The sequence below is a fragment of the Strix aluco genome, chromosome 7, assembly GCF_031877795.1.
Source record: "Strix aluco isolate bStrAlu1 chromosome 7, bStrAlu1.hap1, whole genome shotgun sequence".
Classification (NCBI taxonomy): domain Eukaryota; kingdom Metazoa; phylum Chordata; class Aves; order Strigiformes; family Strigidae; genus Strix; species Strix aluco.
In genome coordinates this window covers 25,229,008-25,244,218 of record NC_133937.1, presented here as the reverse complement: position 1 = coordinate 25,244,218, position 15,211 = coordinate 25,229,008, and the positions used below count along the sequence as shown (strand labels likewise).

Sequence of the window (15,211 nt, the reverse complement as noted above, 5' to 3'; positions counted from 1 at the left end):
GACCAACACTTTCTCTCTTTTTAATTCATATAAATAGCTTTCCTAGATCTCTTGTCTCTGCTATTGTTCTCCCATTGAATTTCTCATATATTTGCTGATGTGCAGCACCCAACACTGGGTACCCTGTTCCCATCAGATATCCTCCACAGAGGGAAAGGTTTACTTAATGTATTTCATGAACTCTGCTGCTGTTTATCCATTCCAGGTTGATACTTGCTTTTCTTGCAGAAAATTGTTGTGTATTTTTGACCTTCTTCAGCTTGTGATTCCTTCTAGTACTGCACCTCCTTTATTGCCCTGTAGCCATATATTCCCTGTGCTCTGTTTAGGGAGCTAGTAATTCCCATCTGAGTGTATGACTTTGTACTTGCTTTTGTTGAATTGCATCTTGTTTTACTCAGCCTTGTAGTTGTTGAGCTAGTTTTGAACTCTAATCCTGTTCTCCAATGTGCTAATGCTCCTCTCTTAAAAGACACTTGGTATGTCATAATGTTTGTTAGTGAAAAGTACTGGGCACGGGACAGAACCCATATGTTCCCACTCAATATATGTTTCTATTTTCACAGCAAGTGATAGCTAATTAATCTCAATTAGCATTTTTAATTGGAGAACGAAGTAAAATTGTCATTTAATTCTTGAGGCTAATTGGCTGTTGATAGTTTTTCTTCTGGTCGGCAATTTTCCTTAAGTCTTGCTCTCACAACTGCAACCCTCCTGCCAAGTTTTCAGCAGCAGCAGGAATGAATAGGCTCAGCCTGCTCAGGTCTAATCTAACACTGAGTCTTCAGCCTGAGCCCAGGAGGCAGGGAGAGTTATGTCAGGCAGTTAGGGCTCAGTGCACTTCCCTGCTTAGAAAACTGTGAAGTCAGCAAAATGGCATATTCAAATGGTATTATTTTGGCAGTACAGAGGGAAAGAAGAGACAAAAGCATAAAGTCTATCTCCATTTCTTGATTCGCGAAGACAAGGCATTTGCCCTCTTGAAAAAGACTGCAAAGAGAGCTGGCTGCTGTTCCTTGTCTGCAGTCACTGCCAAGGTTTTGATGTCTATCACAAATTCTGCTTTAGCCTCCTTGGGCTGGAGGTCTCATCAGACCTCGTTTGGCTATGCAGTGCTGAAACTCTGCTGACTCCTGGCCACTCCACATTATTGGCTCCTCAGGTAGGAGGTCATGACTAAGTCAGTAATGAGTTGCTTTCATTTATAATTAGTGATCTGAAAATCAAAAAGTTTATAAAGGTTGTATAAGAATGTATAAATATAACACTACTCCACAGAGTGTATGTTCATCAGTCAGTCTCTTTCTCTCAAAATAGAGGCATTACCTTGCTTTGTCCTACAGATCCATCTGCAGTTTCCCAAGGCTCAGGAGATTTTGTAATCAAGCAAACTTTTCTAGAATTTTCAATTATTCTTTTTTGAGTTACAGTGCACTGAGTAACTTCTTTTATTCCCTTTATCAGTTCTTTTACAATCTGTAATTGCTCTCCAGTTATTTCTGGGAACATCTTTTTTGCCATGCAGGGCTTACAATCTCAGAACTGTATTAAGTACAATATTTGGTGACTCTTTGGTTAGTCTCACCTAAGATTCAAGCAGTTACTTATGCATATACATCTGTTACCATGTTATGTTCAATTTATCAATCTGAGCTCATATAATCACTCTTTGTAAGCCAGGTTTTCCACTTGAGCTGATGTTGAAAAGTTTTACATCATGAGATATTTTTGTGATACTTCTGCAATGCAGAACAGTTTAGAAAGAAAACAGTTTTGGAAAATGCACTGAAAAAGTTACAATAACATAAAAACATATGGAAATGCAATGAATGGAATGAATGTCGAGGATATTAAGAGGTGGCTTTTTTTGTTAACTGCTGGGAAGTTCTTTATAGTATAGACAGAAATACACATAAGCACTTGGGAAATTTTCTGTGGCATAATTTTTTTGTAAGTTTTTTTACAGGTAAGCCAAATGGATAAATATATCTGCACACAAACACTACATGAAGGGGTTTGTTTCATTCTCAGGAAATTTGAATTTCAAACTCATTTTTTGTAAAGCATTGTTGAGAAGATGAAACGCATGTTGAGAAACCTGGCTTGATCTTTCATTTCCTTTAGTTCACCTTTGAAGAAAAAGTAGAAAAAGAGGCAGTTTATAAGATCTTGACTGTGAAGAACAGAAGACTGATCGTTCTCTGAGTGAGGGACAAAGGAACTGTGATAACATATTAACCATATATATTTACACTCTTAGCATCCTACATCAGTCAGAGAATTGCATTTCAGTTGCACAACTTATTTGTTGGGTAGAAGTGGGGACACTACACGTTCCTTAATGCATATGTTCATTGTAAACAAGCAATAAAAAGTTGCAAACTGCAAACTACATTTTCAGCACATAGTTAAGGCAGTAAAATTGTATTTGAATTTTTCCTGTACTGTGCCATTAAAAGGTGCAATAAGAGAGGAAAATGGTGCGTTGCTAGAGTTATACGGACGTGCTTGTGTGAGATGTACATCACACATTTTAGCTGGCACCCAAGGGGTTAGCATACATATTTCATGATAGAGAAGAATGTGCTCTTTGTGCCTGACTGCACACCCCTGTGCAGGATACCAAAGTGCTTCTTACATAAAGAGTGATGTGGAGCAGTCTTTTACTGGAGTAGAGTTCATCAAAAAGTCCACAGAAAGTGCCTGTGGGGAAGATGCTCTGATCCTGTTACACTAGAGTGGAAGTTAGGAACTGCTGACAGTGTTTGTAAAGCATCAGTCCTTCCTTCAGGTGCTTCTGCTGTGACTGTCTGCTGGTCAGAGGGCAGCAGGAAAGAGCAGTAATGCAGCGTTCTGCCATCAGCTGGGAACAGACACCACAGGAAAATGAGATCATCAAAAAATGGACAACCTAGGTGATAAGGAAGCCTGTTTGTTTAGGTTTATATCTACTTCTTAGGTAGTGCAGCAATAGTCACTGTTGATAAAATCATCAGTATTATGGCAAAATCTATATGAAGTGTCAGACAGTGCTATACATTAGAATACTGTTTTTAGAAGCCAAAAGCCAAACTTCAAAGACAAATTATAAAGATGAATAAATTAGCTTTTCTTGCCTTCAGAAAGATCTGCCTTAGACCTAGATTTACACCTGCTCAGCTACTGGGAAAGAGTCTGTGCTGGTATCATTTTTATGATACTGAAACAAAAGCAGTCAGCTGGAACCAACTGAAATTTGATTTCTTTCATCTCCTATTTTTTTTCTAAAGCAGTAGTGAGAGTTAGAGTAGGTATGGAGACTATAGTCTGCTATCTAGATTTGTTCTTCATCTACAAGCTAAAGATACTGTCTAGTTTTGTACTTCTACCCTCTAGTAAATTCTATAAAGCCCAAACAACTCAGCTTAATATTCTTTTTCTGTGGGGTGACCTAAATAGAACACCTCACCTTCTGGTGAGTTTAGAGTATGTATACTGACAGTCATTTAGGTTCAGATTCATCTGAGAAACTGTTAAACACAATAATTTGACACTTCTGTAAGCGCTAACACTATGCCTTTGCTACAGAATTAGATATGTGCATGGAGATTATTTCCATCACATTATCAAATTTAAATCACGAAGGTGACATCCATCATGGGTCAGAAACATGAATGAAAGAGCACCTTCTCATTTTAATGTAAATATTTTGTTGTCAATAAGATTCAAGTAAGGAGCAAATTTGACAGTTTTGAGGAGTTAACTTGAGCTGTATTTGAGTTAACCCCAGTAAAGCCAGGACTAGGATTACATGAACCTGTTTCTTTTTTGATCTAACTGATGGCACCACAGCTTCAAATGTGCAAATCAAAGGCAATGAGATACATCATTACTATCTCATATACAACTCATGTAATAAGAGTAGCAAATCTGTTTCTTAGTGGATGGAAAACTGAATATGAGCCAGCAATATGCACTTGCAGCCCAGGAAGCCAACCTTATCCTGGGCTGCATCAAGAGAAGTGTAGACAGCAGGTTGAGGGAGGTGATTCTCCCCCTCTACTCCGCTCTCATGAAACCCCACCTGGAGTCCTGCATCCAGCTCTGGGGCCCCTGATATAAGAAGGACATGGACCTGTTGGAGTGAGTCCAGAGGAGGCCACGAAGATGATCAGGGGCTGGAGCACCTTCCTTATGAGAACAGGCTGAGAGAGGTGGAATTGTTCAGCCTGGAGAAGAGAAGGCTACAGGGAGACTTTATAGCAGCCTTCCAGGCTGTAGGGGGTCTACAGGAAAGATGGGAGGGACTCTTTATCAGGGGGTGTAGGGATAGGATGAGGGGTAACAGTTTTCAACTGAAAGAGGGTAGTTTTAGATCAGATGTAAGGAAGACATTCTTTACTGGAGGGTGTTGAGACACTGGCACAGGTTGCCCAGAGGGACTGTGGCTGCCCCCTCCCTGGCAGTGTTCAAGGCCAGGTTGGACGGGGCTTTGAGCAACCTGGTCTAGTGGAAGGTGTCCCTGCCCAGGGCAGGGGGGTTGGAACTAGATGATCTTTAAGGTCCCTTCCAACCCAAACCATTCTATAGATTTTATGATAACGTCTGGTGCATGTGGATTGTAGATTAAAGAAGGACTGTATTGTTTCCCTATCTTTATTTTGTCCTATTCCTCATTTCTTTAGTATGGTAAGTATGCATTGCATACTTTTCTTGACTACTTCTTCCTTTAGTTTATTACAGGAGGAGCTCATATGAATGCTTCAAAATTTCCGTTATAAAAGCTCTTCTGAACTCTTTAGAGAAATGCTGACACTATTATTATCATGTCCATGATGTTTCTTTGGATTCTGGCAAGCAGAAAGCCTTAAGGTTAGAGAAATGCCTTTTCTTTGTTCCCCAAAACCCACTCAGCTTGTTACATCTTTTATTTGTCTTTGTTGTTCACATTGCTTCGGAAATTTGTGGCATCAGGAAAAATAACATAAAAGAACACAGGAATGTTCAAAGGGCTTGTCTACACTTGGAAATTGCAGCAAAGTGGCAAAGTGTGACTTTCACATTTGATATTTTGAACTAACTTTCTGTGTACACACTTGGCTTCTATACTAAGGCAAACAGAGATACAGTTGTAGGATGCTAAGGAGTAGAGGATGTTGCTGTATGGCTATTATGTATTGGCTATTTCAGAGTTTTCCTTCTTAAAGACAAGCTCTAAGCCTGAACCATGGGAACCCCCAAGTGCCTGTGGTAACCTGTAGGAAGCATAGTCCGGTCGCTTCACTCCCCTTTGCTGGGTACATGGCACCTTGTCATTCCCTTTGGTCATCACAGAAACACAAGACAAACATCTTTTGTGGAGGATTTAGTTTCCTACTGATGGTTTGCACCCTCTGCACTCTCACATGAGCTCTGGGTTGACACCCTTCCCTCACTCATGGTGGCTGTGCTACTGTCCTTTGTGTGCTAGCTGCACCATGCCACAGTAATGACAGTTTGGGGTACAAACACTGCAGAGAAAATCTTGTCTTTCTATTTAAAAGTATGTGTTTTGAGTTCTAGTTAAATAGCAGCCTAGAAGATTGCAAGAAGCAAAATTAATAAAATCCGTAACAGCTTTTATTAGGGTATTAAATGCTTGCTCTTGCACACTAGGAAGCCACAGATTTACAATTGCCTGTACAACCTTAATTCCCTTTTCCTAAATATGCTTTATGGTATAGTCTTTTATTGTATAGACTGAGTGTTCTTCCATAGCACTAGTGCTTGATTTAGTGCAAGGATGAGTGCAAACAAAAGCAGAAGTAATGTTACACAGTCAGCTGTAAATTTTACACTTCCTAACTTTTGAGTGTTTTACTTTGGTCTTCTTATACTTAAAAGCAATTTTGATATGTTGAATTTACAAAGAACAACTCTAAGTACAGTGTATTTGTACCTTCAGGAGAAGAAACTGCTGACTACCAAGGGACTATTTAGTCTACTCGTGAAAAGGCAGAGTCAACATAGCAGAAAACTGAAGTCAGATTAAGATTAGAAATTAGGCATTCATTAAGATTAGAAATTAGGCAACCATTGTAACAGATTCCTGAGAGAAATAGTGGATGTTGCATGTCTAGATATCCTCAGATGTCTTTGTGAAAGGTGGACTCTATTCCAATCAAAGTGATTGAATTCAAAGCAAGGGATAACTGAGGAAATTTAATGATTTATGATTAGGGTCTGCATAATCTACTGATTCTTTCCGATTTTAAGAGTTCTGTGAAACCTTATTCTTCTCTGGATGCAATTTAAACATGGAAATTTAACCATCCATTTTCTAGCCTGGGAGCAAGAAGATGTTTCTTGGCATCCATTACTTGCACTTCAAGCTTTTAAAATTACTCTTTGACTCCATGTGTCACAGTGCACTGAGGGATGCACAAATAGACTGTCTATGCGTATATTGTTGTTGCTAAAGTGCATTCACCCTTCTGTAGTTCTGTCCTGACTCACAGCACTCAGCAATGGAAACAAACATAGGTCCTGGAGATCATAATTTGTTGGATTAAAATAGATGAAGTCAAAGCTATCTGACCACAGTATATTCATGCATTACTTTCTTACGGATATTCTGGTTCAAGAAGTTTGTTAAATTAATGTATTAAATAAATAATTTAACACTTAATTTTGAACTTTGAATGTCAGAATAAAAAGTTTGTTCTGCACATTTAACTTAGTGAAAAGCAAGCTTTTGCCTTACTTCAATCTGTTGGACTGGTAACAATTTCAGATCCTGAACTTTTGTTGCCCAAACATAGCCAAATTTTGTTTAGTTAGTGAGCTGGATATCAAATTCAGGCTCTGCTTACCAGTGTGCTGTTCCTTAATGAAACCCAATTCTGTCTTTGACTGTGGGCCCAAACTTTCATCTTCTGGAAATCACTCATTGGAAGCAAATAATTTGTGCCACAACAGTGACACTGCTCAGAACAGCACAAACACTGTAATGTACTATTGTAAAAAAAAAAATAGACAGTGAAGATGCAAAGACACTGCTTGTTTTTAAGTGGAATAGAAGAGATAGGTCAGCAGTATCAGAGAAGGTGCCTTTGATCCACATCTTGAGCAAGAGTAAATGAAAAGAAAAGCAAAATAAATCTGATATCTGAGGCAGTCAAAGATAAGGACCCAAGCTAATGTCATACAATTACAATTGTTGGTATGCTAGTTTATATAGTGGCTCATTGTGCTAACTCTTATGAATAGCCACAGTTAAATACATATGTGATTTCAAATTTCCTTGCATTGTGTTATATAATGAAACATCCTTTCCACACATTGATGGATTTATTTTTTCCTTTGTTAATCCTCAGTGAATTTCCAATTCAAGACATCTTTAATGAAACTTTGGATATGGTGACTGGGTGTTATATATTTTGACTTTTTCCTTCAGTTCAATTTAGAGTCTTCATGATAGAGATTTTCAGTGCAGCATTTAATTTTCTTCAAGCTTGTTTGTTAAGCTTTTGCTGCATTATAATGAACAAAAGTAACACAGATTGATAATTTAAAGAACTTTTTATGAATTGCACCTTGACAATATTTTTTTCTTTGCTCTTTCCACAGGACGTTACCCAAAATTAGTGTTTCACTTCGAACTCAAGAGAAACATCTTGTATTTCATATTAGAGACATATGTACCATCAATCCTACTGGTTGTGCTGTCCTGGGTATCGTTTTGGATAAGCCAGTCATCAGTTCCAGCCAGAATCTGCATAGGTGAGAAGTCAATAAACCAAACCAAACCAAGAGCTGGATCAGTGAGGTGCTTTCTTTATTGCATGTACATGGCATCTGTTTCCAAAAGCTGTAAACACTGCTGAGTTTTATGGAATGACTTTTCTGGTTTGCCAATCCGTAGTACATCATGCAGATTCTCATTAAAGCCTTGCTATTCTTTAACTAAGAAAACATTTTTGGGAGCTACAGGACACTTGAGGGCAGGGGAGGCTGCTGAAATTAAAGGAAAAAACTCAAGTAATTTTGAAAATAATTTCAGCATATTCAAACACATGGCATGCACAGACAGAATTGTGAGGCTTTTGTGAGGTCTAATGATACATACTAATCAACACATTAATAGTAAGAGAATCATAAGAGCTCAAATATAATTAATTTGAAATAAAGGATATTCTGAAAGAGAAAGAATGCAAATCAGTTCTGATCAGACTGCAGGTGGGTTGGGAAAAACACTCCTACAGAATAGGGAAGAAAGAAAGATTTCACATCAAATGAGGCCAGTGGGCAACTGCACTGAGCAAAATGGTATCTGAATGTTTTAAAGGGAGTGTTTGCATAGTATTGTAATAATAATGTGTTAATCATAAATATATATTCTATGACACCAAAATCTCTCTCATTTTAATTTCCAGGCTTCTCAGCTTTACAAACATTTTTCACGAGTGTTTTGAAGCATTTAACTTCAGAATCTCAAGTTAATTTGAAAGTCTTTCCAAAACCAGACACATTATATACTGTGTCATAGTAGAAGTTCACAGAGCCAGGAAACACTGTCTTGTAGCAGGGCCCTTGCAGTAGAGGCCCTCATTGCTATCCGTGTTTTATCAGAACTTAGATTTTTGCATTCCACAGGTGTCACCACAGTCCTTACTATGACAACACTGATGATGGGAGCCAGGACTTCACTCCCAAATGCTAACTGCTTTATTAAGGCAATTGATGTGTACCTTGGTATCTGCTTCAGTTTCATCTTTGGAGCACTGTTAGAGTATGCTGTGGCTCATTTCTGCACTCTTCATCGCCTCAGTTCAAAGGAACTTCCAAAGGTATTTAATGCTTTGATTGTTGTCTTACAAAACAGACTCAATTATACCTGTTAAAGAGAATGAATTATCTTAACATTAATGGTAAATGTATTTAAGGAAGTTTCTATTTTAGAATAAGGACAGTGAAAACAGAATAACCTTGAGAAAAAGAAAAATTATTTGTATACCTGGAACTTTTTGGAAGAGATCAAGCAAACTGAAACACTCTTCCATAATGATTCTCTCTTTTGGCATGGACTTTATGCCATTTATCAAACAATGTGCCAGCCATTTCACAAAAATAATAGGCACTTGTCATCTCCCCAGCAATGGCATACACTTACTTACAGTTCAAAAATTATACTGAGCTCAGTGACTTGAACATATTGCAATACAGCAAAAAAGAAAAGATTTTATCACATTCCATTTATGAAATCTTCTGCACATTCATGGTATCTGAGTCAGTTTACTAGCAGACAGCTTCATGTATTATGTGTATCAGACCCCTATAGACTTCCACTTGCACCTTTTTTTTCAACAGCTGCAGCTGAAGCTCGGACTGGGATTCACTTTCTGTTCTTCATCATTATTATAGCAACATTTATTGCTGCCCTAATGAGCTTCTCATAACTCTGAAATACTGTGAAATATACTTAAAATAAAAAGGGATTAAATCAGCATTAGCATTTTTGAGTCTGGTAGTTGTCATCTTGCTGAAATAATCAGGACAGGCGCGTGAAGATGTTTTGTCACATCTTCCATCTCCAGTGTTTAGCACTGCTTTCATAAGCAGTGAAAAAGAAATCACAAGGAAGCTGGAAGCTGATTGTCTTCCAGCTTTTAATTATGGAACTGAATTTAATATGCATGACAGAAAAGAAAATTTTAAGCAGCTTATGAAATTTCTGGACAAATAGAAAAAAGTAAAACATGGAAAGGGAGAATAACTGAAAAAAAAACAGGAAGAAGTTTGACCTGTAGTGATAAATGGCCAGAAGAAGAAAGTTTGTTAACTATTTAAGCTAAACTAGGACAGAACATCACAAATGCCTAAGCAAAGCTCCTCGATAGGCTCAAGAAACAGGATCCTGTTTCAAGAAACAGGATAAGAAGCTTAAAAACAATGAAGATCAGCCAAGATATGGGTTTTTTTTAATGCCTAGACAGTTCAACAATTAATACGGGATTTTGGCTGTTTGGATGAGAGATAGGTTCTGTAAATGCATAGGAATGTGTTCAAAGCTGTCGTTAGATCTAGGTGTGTGGAGAAGGATTGAAAAATGAACACAAAGCTGAGCCACCCAGTGGCTTTTAAAAGACAACATCTAATGGGGGAATGTCTGCAAATGGGCAAACACTTTTTTTGAATGAGGATTTGAGTGGAAAGCCTGAAAGCAATTTTTCTTGGCAAGGTAGCATCAGTGACAATTCCCTCTGAGCAAATCCATCTTGTGAAGTAAGTGGTTGTCATTTTGCTCACAGAGCAGGAAAAAAAAAAAAAAAAAGCAGCAAGCTTATTGGAGGTTTGAGTAAGAAAGTAAAGTGTTTCAGTGCTTGGGTGATTAAGCATATTTGGATCTGTGAAGGGCACTTATGACTGCCCTTGCCTTTGCCTGTGTCAGATTCCCTTTCATCTGGGGCACACATACTAGTGCTTGCAGATGGGGCAGACATGGGAACTCATGGACTTGAAAGACTTGCATGGAAGGAAGTGGAGGTACAGCCCTAAAATGAGGAAGGAAAAAAAACTTAAGGTACAGTTTTGTGATGGACTTAATGACTGAAAAGAATTGTCTTGTCACTTTAGGCATGTTTCCTTCTGCTGTGCATCAGGAGTGAGCAAGCCAGTCCAACTCACTTCTTGCCCACACAAACACAAGCATATAAGGAAATGGCAGTTGGTTGGTCCTAGATCAACTCAAGACTCCGTAGAATAAGGAAAATGCCAGTCATGTCCTTTTCCAACTGTAGCCAAGGTCAAGCACTGCTTACTCGGCAGGGTGCCATGGAGAGCACACCTGATTTGTATTTCTCATTTCTCAGTGTAAAAAACAAAATATCACAAGGACAGAAGTACCAGCTAAAATCTTGTGTCGCTGTCTAGCAGGTACTTAACAATTTCTGTGTGAGTATCAGCACCATAGATGTGTTGTCCTCGTTATCATATTCTGTGGACATAGGTTAATTGGAAATCTCACTTCCCAGTTTGTTATTCTCATATGTGAGCTGATACAAAATTTGCACTCAGAATTATGTAAATAAATGTAGGAGGTGAGATGAAAATGTAACCCTCTGCCTTGTATAGGATAGTTGTACTGATTTGGTTTCTGGTTTGCTCTTTAAAGCAGTTGGGCACTGGCATATCAGGTCCTTTTGAAGCCCTTGGGATCTCCAGTTTAGAATATAAACTGGTGAAAGAGCTCATCATATCCACACTCTTGCATTGTCTCACATCATGTGAACCAGGACCCACAGAGACAGCTTCAAAGCTAATGGCAAAAGCAGAGGAACCACCTGCTACAAGGAAGGTCAGGCAAAATGTGCCATTCACATCAACTGCATAACAGACTGCCTAAATGGAGAGGTTGCCTCTCCAAAATCCTGAGTTTCTTCTCTTTGATGGTATGAATATTGGTATGGTATGAATATTTTCTTTTAAGGTATGAATTATAACCTCCTATAAAACAGAGAATTCCTCCTTGCACTTCATCTGTCTCTCACCTAAACCTCTCTCCCTTTTGGACAGAAAGAAGAAAAGTTTGAAAACTGAATAGGGTTACAAGGACAGTGTTCAGCCTACATGGCACTTCTGTGCAAACATTGTGCAGTCTTTATGACCACCGCATAAGTTCCAGGTGTACAACACTAGGTTGAAATATTTTTAATCTTGACCATCTTTATTACTCAGTGGAAGTGACAACTTTCCTCAATTCTGTTGGCTGTTAGATGTCAGCAATAAACAGCAGCCACAGTAGCAGGTGTCATTTACAGTGCTTTTCAGGTGATGTACAGTACCTTTCCCGCATGCTACTGATTTTGTACCCAAACAGAGCCCTTCTTAGTGCCAGCTGCGATTTTCTCAACGACGGCTGTAATCCAGAGAAAACTTAATATGACATTTAAAATTAGAGCTACAGTTGAACACTTGCAACACTTTTTTTTTTTTTTTTTTTTTAATAATAATAAACCAGCCTAATCTTTCATCACATTCGGTTCTCCATAGCGAGTTGGAAAAGTCCCTTGAGAGTCCCAGTTCATAAGACTTCATTTTTTAATAAACTAGCCGTTGTGATTCTCCTCTAGACTAGCTTTCTCCTTTTCAAGCAATGCGATACAGCACTTTTGCTGGGAAGTCGTCTCTGTTCTGCAAGAGCCTGCCTTGTAACACTGCAAACAGAATCAAGCACATATGCACTGTGTATGGTATTTTCTGCTTAAGTAATAACTGCCTCTTGGGGAGTAGAACGGAGTTAAGAACAGCTTAGTAAAGCATCAACCTCCTGTGAATTGTTCACATGTGGTTGTGTGAAAAGAAAAATGGCACGTACGCAATGTCCTTTCATGCTCTGCAGTATAACTAATTCTGTACAACTTTAAGCTGGCCCTACCTGAGAGACAAATAGACTCTTACACTGAATAATGCCCCAAATCCTACCATTTTTGAAGTATAGATGTTGTTTTGCTCTTTTTTCCTTTCTAAAAAATGAAAGCAGGAGAAAAAAACTCAGGACTCTTCTGACAGGTTTCTTTATTTTATTAACTTTTGAAGCACTGAGTGCATTCATTAGGCTGTCGCTCCAGTGCCTTGTTTCAAGTGCCAGACGCTGCTGACAAAGGCTCCTCTGCCATCCCCAGTGCTTCCCTTGGCTGTATGAACTTTTTGAAGTAGAAGAGCTAGGTATTTATAACAGAGTTAGGCCCCAAGTAAAATCCAGGTTTGAGTTTTAGTACTATCCTGGGGATTGTTTAAGGTTCAGACTGGAATTTTATGGATTGATCCTCTTAATGCTTTATAGGCAGATTTTTATCCTGGCCTTTGGTTTCAAAATTCTCATGTAGCTAAAGGAGGCTAGGTGGAGGATCAGCAAGGTTTTGTAGTCAGTGTATTTTTAGGATTACATGTTGTGTTGAGCTACGTTTATCTCTCAAAATATACTGGATTCTTTTTGGCACATTGAAAATGAAAAACAGTAATAATCCCTTTTTCTAGCTCTATCTGTTCTGCTTCACTGATTCACAGCAGTCTGAGGACATTGTCCAGACTCCACTTTAATTTTCAAGGACATTACTAATTTTAGATGAAGAAAGGCTCAAGAACCATGCCATCTGCAAGTACCCTGGGCAGAAGAGCAACTCTGCACCAGCATGGAGATTGCTCAGGTGGCTTAATGATCTTTCTTTGACTTTAATAGCTGAGATATTTCAAAATGAGCTTTTTGTGTGGCTACACATAGGGCTGTGCATCTTAACTTTTCTAAAGTTTGTCCTTGACTAATCTATTTCTTCTCATGATGCAAATGGAAAAAGCAAATTGACCAGAGGAAAGAGATTCTGCATTCTACATTTCACAAATAAATCTTTAGCCTTTTCTTGCTTGTATGCCACTCACTGATTTGGAAGGTAGTAAAATCATCAGGAGAAAATTAAAATTATGTGTACACCTGGCTGAATTAAAATGACCTCTCCTCCAACTATACAAATTTAGCTTTAGTTTAGATACAAAGTTGGAGCCACTCTTTGTAGCTTGAATCTGCTGGTATCTCTGCAATATCCTGAACCAAACTAAGTACCGCAGAACTGTCAAAAAAGTTTTTGTTTAGAGCTGAAGCTGCAGCTGATGTCTAATCCTGTGTCCTCTGAGTCAGTAACAGAAAACCCGCTGACTTCAAAGGGTGAAGATTTCATACATGAACTTCATGGCTCCAAGCCATTTCTAATCAAAGAAACAAAACCCACCAGAAGGCTTATACAACATTCTCCAAAGAGCTGTCTTGATGCAGTGAAGCACATAAAAATGTGCTTAACCTTAGCATAACTTTGAACTTAAACCATGGGTTTCGGGACTTGAAAGAAAGTAGTATGAGCTATTTAGTATTGAATTAGTTGTGGGGCTTGTTCCCCTTTATGATCCTCTTTATTTGTGCCTTTTTTTTAAAAGTAATTTGATTTTCATCACCACAAAGCACCAGGAATAGAGTAGCCAACTGCACAGAAGGAAAGTGTCTTGTACTATGGGGTGCTTGATTTAGGGTGCAATCAGCTTGACTAGCTGGTCTGGCAGCTCCTCCACCTTCTCCATCTCCAGACTGGGGCTTTGCTTTACCCGCTTTGTAGACGCTGACCTTTGCCAGTATTTTCCCTGAACAGAAGACGGTTTATGTTTGTGCATTTCATGGATTTGCTGCTGACTTCAGTAAAGCTTAGTGGGCCATATTTGAACAAATCCGGCTTTGCTTGACAGTCCTATGAAAGCTTTTGCAGTAAGATGTTGTTTATGTCAGTGTTTTTACTGTAAATGGAGGCTTTGAAAACTGAAAGGAGCTGTCTGGTGCATGTAGGTTCTCTCCCTTGAAATCAAGGAACGAGCTACAGGAGGAGTCGTAAAAAAAATCCTATTATTTGCTTCAGCTCTAAAGTAAATAGATGATGAAACATGCACTTAAGTACCTTTTGTTTCCTATCAGGATGAGGATGAAGAGACTGAAGAAGAGAGGAATGGAGTCCTGGCAGCAGTTGCTAACAGTTGCAGTGCCCCTGAGAATAAGAACAAGATTGATTCAAACAAGAACAGCAAAACCAGCAACAGGAAAAGGGAGAGAAGTAAACGTAATGGCTGTAGCTCACCAATGTCAGTCATGAAAAGACTTTTCTGTATCTTTGATTGCTTCCATGTTAAAAATCCTTACCACATAGACAACTATGCCAGATTTTCTTTCCCATTATCATTCATCATAATTAATGTATTTTATTGGGTATATTATTTGTATTTGTAAATATTTTAATGTGTAAAATTGGTTTAAAGTTTAGAAAGTGGATATGAGAGGGGAAGTTGCAGAAAAATGAAGAAGTTGCATTTGGATAAAGGGATATGAAAGGACATGCTATCTTTTCAAGCATTTCTTCAAAGTTTCTTGTTAACTCACTTTTCCACTGTTAAATGAGTGTCATTCAAAACTGACTTTCCTATTAGCATGCATGTCCTGTATTAAACAGTTTATTAAAGGCCAGTAAGTCCTTTTTAATAAATTAATGGTCAACTTTGTAAAATAAGTGTTATATTACACTTCTTTCTGAACTGCATTGAATACATTTAAAAAAACCCACCAACAAAGTGTTGTTTTCCTGCTATGCTTTAAGTATTCAGTTCTTTCTAGCCTTGTCAATAATGCATAAATTTTCCAGATTATGTAAGAAAATGTATAATT

The 15,211-nt window shown here is 38.3% G+C and overlaps 1 protein-coding gene across 1 annotated transcript in view; it reads left to right on the top strand.

Annotated features, from left to right (window-relative positions):
* The window catches only part of LOC141926213 (gamma-aminobutyric acid receptor subunit pi-like), a 47,545-nt gene extending 32,766 nt beyond the window's left edge, over positions 1 to 14,779 (top strand). Inside the window, exons 8-10 of the mRNA XM_074831638.1 lie at positions 7,588 to 7,740; positions 8,614 to 8,807; positions 14,471 to 14,779. Coding sequence (XP_074687739.1) covers positions 7,588 to 7,740; positions 8,614 to 8,807; positions 14,471 to 14,779 — 656 coding nt within the window. The remainder of the gene's footprint in view (positions 1 to 7,587; positions 7,741 to 8,613; positions 8,808 to 14,470) is intronic.
* The last annotated feature ends 432 nt before the right edge of the window (positions 14,780 to 15,211 follow it).